This window comes from Astatotilapia calliptera, chromosome 7 (assembly GCF_964374335.1).
Source record: "Astatotilapia calliptera chromosome 7, fAstCal68.1, whole genome shotgun sequence".
NCBI classification, from domain to species: Eukaryota; Metazoa; Chordata; class Actinopteri; order Cichliformes; family Cichlidae; genus Astatotilapia; species Astatotilapia calliptera.
Genome location: NC_137428.1, coordinates 2,360,840 through 2,366,963, shown reverse-complemented (window position 1 = coordinate 2,366,963; position 6,124 = coordinate 2,360,840). Strand labels below are relative to the sequence as shown.

At 41.5% G+C, this 6,124-nt stretch overlaps 1 protein-coding gene across 1 annotated transcript; it reads left to right on the top strand.

The window, feature by feature from the left end:
• The first annotated feature begins 908 nt into the window (after positions 1-908).
• LOC113025064 (uncharacterized) lies at positions 909-5,770 on the top strand. Its single transcript, XM_026172447.2, has 4 exons — positions 909-1,123; positions 1,217-1,272; positions 2,446-4,806; positions 4,881-5,770. The coding sequence occupies exons 1-3, from the start codon at positions 1,098-1,100 to the stop codon at positions 4,551-4,553; spliced, it is 2,190 nt and encodes a 729-aa protein (XP_026028232.1). The 5' UTR covers positions 909-1,097; the 3' UTR covers positions 4,554-4,806; positions 4,881-5,770.
• Positions 5,771-6,124: the final 354 nt, after the last annotated feature.

Below are 6,124 nucleotides of genomic sequence, written 5' to 3'. Positions count from 1 at the left end.
TCTGTCCCTTTACCATTTTCTGTTCAGTGTTCATTTATTTCTCTCATGATTTTCTCAGTAACGTCAAAATAAAAGCACCCAACTTCACTGTGTGTATGTTGGAGCCTTTACATGTTTATTTCCTGGCTTGGCCACAGATGACAGAGCGACTCATCCTCCTTCAGCTGTTCATGAATTTCCACAGCCAAATCTGGTTGTGGTGATACTCGCAGGTTCTTGTAGTGTGTCGTTGACCAGGCAGGTAAATTAGCTTCAGTTTGTGGTTGAAGGCTAAACAGCACATTCAGTCATGTAGTGTTGCCTCACCCCAAGAACAATTCAGCTATTTAATCTTAAAGTATCTCAAGTCTTTTTTTGTTTGCTTTCTTAACATAAAAAACATATATTTCATACCTCTGATAAATTTGCCTTTAATGTGGCAGATTTATTTTATGTTGGTGCTTGAGCTCAATGCAAGACTTTTATTATTAGTCTTTTATTTCATGTCAAAATGTGTATAAGCACATAAAACTGTAAAAGGAAAACAATACAGCGCTGTACTGTAGAAGTTGAAATCAAACGTGTTCTTATTGTCCACATCCCCTCTGGGGCATAGATTCAATCATTCTAACGCAGGGGTGCCCAATCCGGTCCTCGAGAGCTACCGTCCTGCAGCTTTTAGATGCATCCTTGTTCCCACACACCTGAATCAAATGAATGGCTTGTTATCAGGCCTTTGCCAAACATGATGGCATGCTGAAGAGATCAAACCATTTGATTCAGCTGTGTTGGAGTAGGGATGCATCTAAAAGCTGCAGGATAGTAGCTCTCGGGGACCAGGATTGGGCAGCCCTGTTCTAACGTCTCAGCCAGGCCAATCACATCAAGTGTTTGCACCTGTGTGAGGCAGAGTTTGCTTCAGCCCAACTTTTCATTAGGAAGATGGAAAAGACACATACAGACAGCCGCGTGGCTTGGATGCTCGACTTTGAGTCTCGTGGGTGTTTAGTTGGAGGAGCTGGAAGTTGGGCTTTCTGGATCCACGGCTGACAGGGCAGCTGTGCTGCACAGTCCAGCTCAGCGCTCGCAGCTGTGAGGACACAGCGACTGCAGCAGTCATGGCTGCTGGCTTCCTAATTACAAGGTAACACATTAAATATGAAACCAAATGGGTTTTATTAGGTCCATTTTATTTACTTGAGTCTACCTTGACTGTGTATTTGTAACTGTTTAACAGATTATTGCTGGTCTGTTTGTTGAGTGAGGTGAACTACTCCTCAGCTTTTCCAAGAGGTAAGCCTGACTCACCACCTGCTGTTTGGAAATGGGGCTAAAACTCTTCTTGTTAAAATACCTGTGTTACTATAATGTCCTGCAAGTCTAACTCTGTTAAGAATTGAGCCATTAGCAACAATTTACCAGCTCCCCTAATTAAAGTAAGACCAAACACTAGGCCTACGATCTGATACACAGCACTGACAAGTCAGGGTGGTGCTTTAAGCAAACTGTGCATTTGCTTTTGTTTGTATCTTGATGTAGTTTTCTGATTAGGAACAGGTTAAGTTAGCCTTTCAAATTAAAACTGTCTGGGTCCATGGCGTGAAGGATTGCTGCCATTCCTCCTCCGCCTTCATGGATTCAGACAGAAAGTTGGAGGTTGAGTAATTTAAATTAACAACTTTCCTGATGTAACCGCATTTCTGTGTGGCAGAATAAAGCAATATGTCGGTAATTAAGTCAGTGACTGACAGGAAAAAGAGGGAACTAATACAAAATCCACATGTAACTGTTTTGCTCTTTCCTTTATTGCAATATTGTTTTGCTATACAGCAAATGGAGAATCTATAAAGGGGACTCGAGGTGGCACTCTTCTTCAGTCCTGAAATGTAATTTTTACAATCTGAATCTAATAAATGATTAAATATTGTCAGTTAAATACCAGTGTAAGTAAAAAAAAAAAAAAAAAAAAAAATTAAAAGTAAGCTTTATTCACAGTCCTGTTTCAAGACCATGTACATTGAAACAGGACTGTGTAGAGTATATCTGCAGTATTTTAATGTTATAGAGTTACAGGGTCTAAATGCTCCACACTATTAAATATGAGTTGTCCTGTGCTTCATGTTACGCTGCTTAAAATGTCGCACAGGGAACTAAACAAGAACCTTGTTTAAGCCAACTGTCAGGCCGGTTTATTCTTTATGGCACATCTCTGCTTTGTTCTTGTTCCTCCCAGAGAAACCTCATTTGAAAAAACGGTAATGTAGCTCTGTACATTAGCAAACTGTTTCTGTGCTGCTAATCACCAATTATGAAGCTAAATAGATCAAATGAATTATGCTCTTATGATAGATTCCTGCAGAAATATGCTGTTGAGGTTCTAGAGGTGTTGGTTTGGAAAATATAGTCTAAATGTCCAAATTTTACAATGTAATTTGTAACTTAACCTTCACCTGTTTTCTTTCATAGCCAGACGTTTTGTGCAACCGGGAGTGTGGCAAAGTGAAGGAGAGGAAGAAGCCTACAACTATGAGAACTGTCATCCTTTCTACTACATCAGTGCCCAGGACAAAACATTGGAAAAGCAGGGACGTTTTAGGACGGCCCCTTTCCATATCTGTAAACAAAACCATCCCATTGTGTACCAAAAAGCCTCAAACCTCAAGCCTGCAAACCCCTTGCAGCCACGATCTAATGTTGCCACCAAATGGCCAAAGGAGACTGTTCTACCCCAGCCTCCACCACAGAAGAAATATCTGTCACCCAAACCCAAAAGCTATGAATTCAATCTGAAGATTCCCTTTCTTGATTTCCTGATAAGAAATGATGGAAAGAATTCTTCTAATAAAAAACATGATGGTGGAAATGATGCGCCTGCTGTCGCCAAACCAGGTTTTCAGGTCGGCTCATCTGTTTCCTCTTCATCTGTCTCTCAGTCTCTCAACACCCCAACCAATAGCCATTTTGTCCACTTGGCAAGTCAACACAAACCAGAGACTCCTGATGTTTTAAACCCAGAAAAACCCATTTCAGCCACGACTGAATCAAGGCAACCCTCCTTAAACTCTGCTAGTATGGGCCAGACGGAAACACAGGAGCAGCCATTTCCCATGAAACCACAATCAAGTTCAACTTTATTTGGATCAGGAAGACCTTTCGTAAGTTTTGCAACACCCCAGCAAGAGACTCGTGAGCCAGTTCATATTAAGCCAAGTTCATCTCTGGCTGAGTCAACAAGGCCTCTCTTAAGCTTTGGAACAACACAGCAGCAGACTTATAAGCCAGTTCGTGTTAAACCTCAAAGTTCAACCATGACTGAATTAGAACAGCCTTTCCTAAACCTTGGAACAACGCAACACGACGGTTATAAGCCATATCCTATTAAACCACAATCAAACTCTGCCATGATTGGATTAAGGCAGCCCTTCTTAAACTCTGCTGGTACAGAAGCACAGGAGAAACCTTATGAGCCATATCCCATCAAACTACAGTCAAGTTTGACCCTGATTGAACCAGCGAGGCCTTTACGTTTTACATCACCACAGCATCACATTCATGAGCCAGTTCGTGCTAAACCACCAAGTTCAAATCAGGTTGGAGCAGAACGGCCTTTTGTGAACTTTGGAACAACACAACACCAGAGTTATGGGCCATATCTAGTTAAACCGCAATCGAAGTCTGCCATAATTGGATTAAGGCAACCCTTCTTAAACTCTGCTGGTGCAGATGCACAGGAGAAGCTTTATAAGCCATATCCCATCAAACTACAGTCCAGTTCAACCCTGGTGGAACCAGTGAGGCCTTTACGTTTTGCATCACCCCAGCAAAACATTCATGAGCCAGTTGGTGTTGAACCACAAAGTTCAAAGCATATTGGAACAGAACGGCCTCTTGTGAACTTTGGAACAACACAGACTCGTGAGCAACATCCCATTAAACCACAATCGAATTCAAACCTCATTGCATCAGCAAGGCCTTTCCTAAGTTTTGCAGCACCACAGCAAGAGACCTATGAGCCATTTCACATTAAACCACAAAGTTCAACCCCAGCTGTATCAGAGCGACCTTACTTTGGAACAACACAACAGCAAACTTATGAGCCATATCCAATTAAACCACAATCTAGTTCAACCATGGCTGCATCTGCAAAGCCTTTCCTGAACTTCGAAGCACCACAGCAGCAAACTTATGAGCCATTTCATATTAAACCACAATCAAGCTCAGATCGGTTAACCTCAGACTGGCCTGCCTTAAACTATGCTGCTATTGGACACTCACAAGCACAACAGGCTTATGAGCCATTTTACTTTAAGTCGCGGTCAACTTCAACCCACTTTGGATCAGAACGGCCTGCCTTTAACTCTGCAGCTGCACGTCAGAATTATGAGCCGGTTCATGCCAAAATGCAATCTTATGACAGTTGGCCATATTTTCAGGACAGGTCAACGATGTCTTCAAGCCAAATGAGAGTCCAAAGACAGGACTCTGCCAGAAACAAACTCAACAGGAAACGCGACTACCCAAAACTTTTTGATGTGGCTGGAAGTGATGGTCATAACAAACTTGCTTATGTTTAACAAGTTCAGGCTCAAGGTTTTAAATCTGCAATTGTCAAAAACTATCAGAGTTCACAGTTCATCCCTTTGCTTCCAAGACTTCTTTTTTCATATCCAGCCACCAGCCCTTCTGATTTCATCTCCAGTGACAACCAGGATACAAACCCAAACAATCTGGAACCATTTTCATCCTCACCTCTGTTCATCCTACCTAACAACACTTTGATAACAGCCTTGTCAGTTCAATTGGAAGCAAAAAGTACCTGAGGTTTAGGTGAGTCATTACATTCTTGTGATTTGAATACATCTGTGAAAACTGGTATAATGTCTGAATCTCTTGTCTTACAGTTGTGCACTTGAACTGAAGAGATGTTAATCTACTGTCTACTCATGTGAAAGTGCCCATGCTCCATCCTGTTTAAGTCTTTTGATTGGCTGCTCTCAAGACGAAACAGTGACAGTCATGTCTGTGTACTATAAACTGAAAGCAGGTGACAGCAAAGGCTAGAAATATCTAGCTACTTCAACCTGTTAAGCTGACCGAAGTCTTTTTGTTTTTGTTTAATCCATACAAAAAACATGAAGTATAGATTTAGCTCTTGCAGAGCGCAGCTTTCCATGTTTGTGTGGCCGGGTGCACTGATTTTTAGTCTAATCTTGTGCCCTGCAGCTTCACAGCAAAAAGCCTCCAGGATGTCATGGTATTTCACAGAGCTGCAGCCGAGCACAGTGACCTGTAGTTTCTTCAAACTGTATAAATGCAGAGGTGCAAAGAGGCTGTTTTCATGTTTTTGTTGGAGGTTTGAGATTAAAACACTGACAAGTTGTTGCACTTGTTGCATTGGCACTGCATCACTACTAGGACATTAATCTAAGATAAGGTGAAGGAGGCACATCTGGAAACCTCAGGGTTTCCATGGTTGAAGTCAGTCTACAGGCCAGAGAAGCAGTCTGGCTGGCCAAGAGTTTACCACCATAAAGCATTTTCAGTTAAAGGTAGAGGAATGTCTTGTGTTGTTTCTTGCTTTTTTTGTTTTAGTTCCTGCATTAGCTCAAACTTTAATTACCAACAGATCCAACAGAGTTGTAAATGGTGTGATTGGGAACATAGTCAGTTACGTGATTGTTACATGGTTTATAACCCTTAGGTCACCATCTTGTAGTCTGACCTGTGGGTTAACCACTTGTGGAAGAGTGGCACTGATGGAAAATAAACGATGTTCACTATCTATAGAAAACTAGTCACTCATCCTTTTTGGTCTCTATAACTGTATTGAGTGTAAAGCAATCCAATAACATTTCATGGTTATATACTGGCCAACTCTGAAACATTTCTTGCTTTTAGTTTTTCTAAAAGTCACTGAATGGTGGATCTTACCCTTTGTATGAAAAGAAAAAAATTAGTCTCAAATCTAAGCTCTTCGAGGCTTCCCCCCCCCCCCCTCCCCCAACAATACATCCCTAAACCTTCTTTTTTGTTTTCCCCTAATGCAAAACTGGTTTATGAAGTTATCTGCTCACCACTGGCATTTTTTAATTGTTAGCATAAATAATGAGTCTGTCTAGATTCCCGTTATTCCACCACTGGTGAG

Excerpts from the sequence above, each read along its gene's own strand:
- LOC113025064 (XM_026172447.2), top strand. The coding sequence starts at position 1,098 with ATGGCTGCTGGCTTCCTAATTACAAG. Across the intron at positions 1,124-1,216 it reads GCTGGCTTCCTAATTACAAG|ATTATTGCTGGTCTGTTTGT; the intron begins GTAACACATTAA and ends ACTGTTTAACAG. Across the intron at positions 1,273-2,445 it reads CTCCTCAGCTTTTCCAAGAG|CCAGACGTTTTGTGCAACCG; the intron begins GTAAGCCTGACT and ends TTTCTTTCATAG.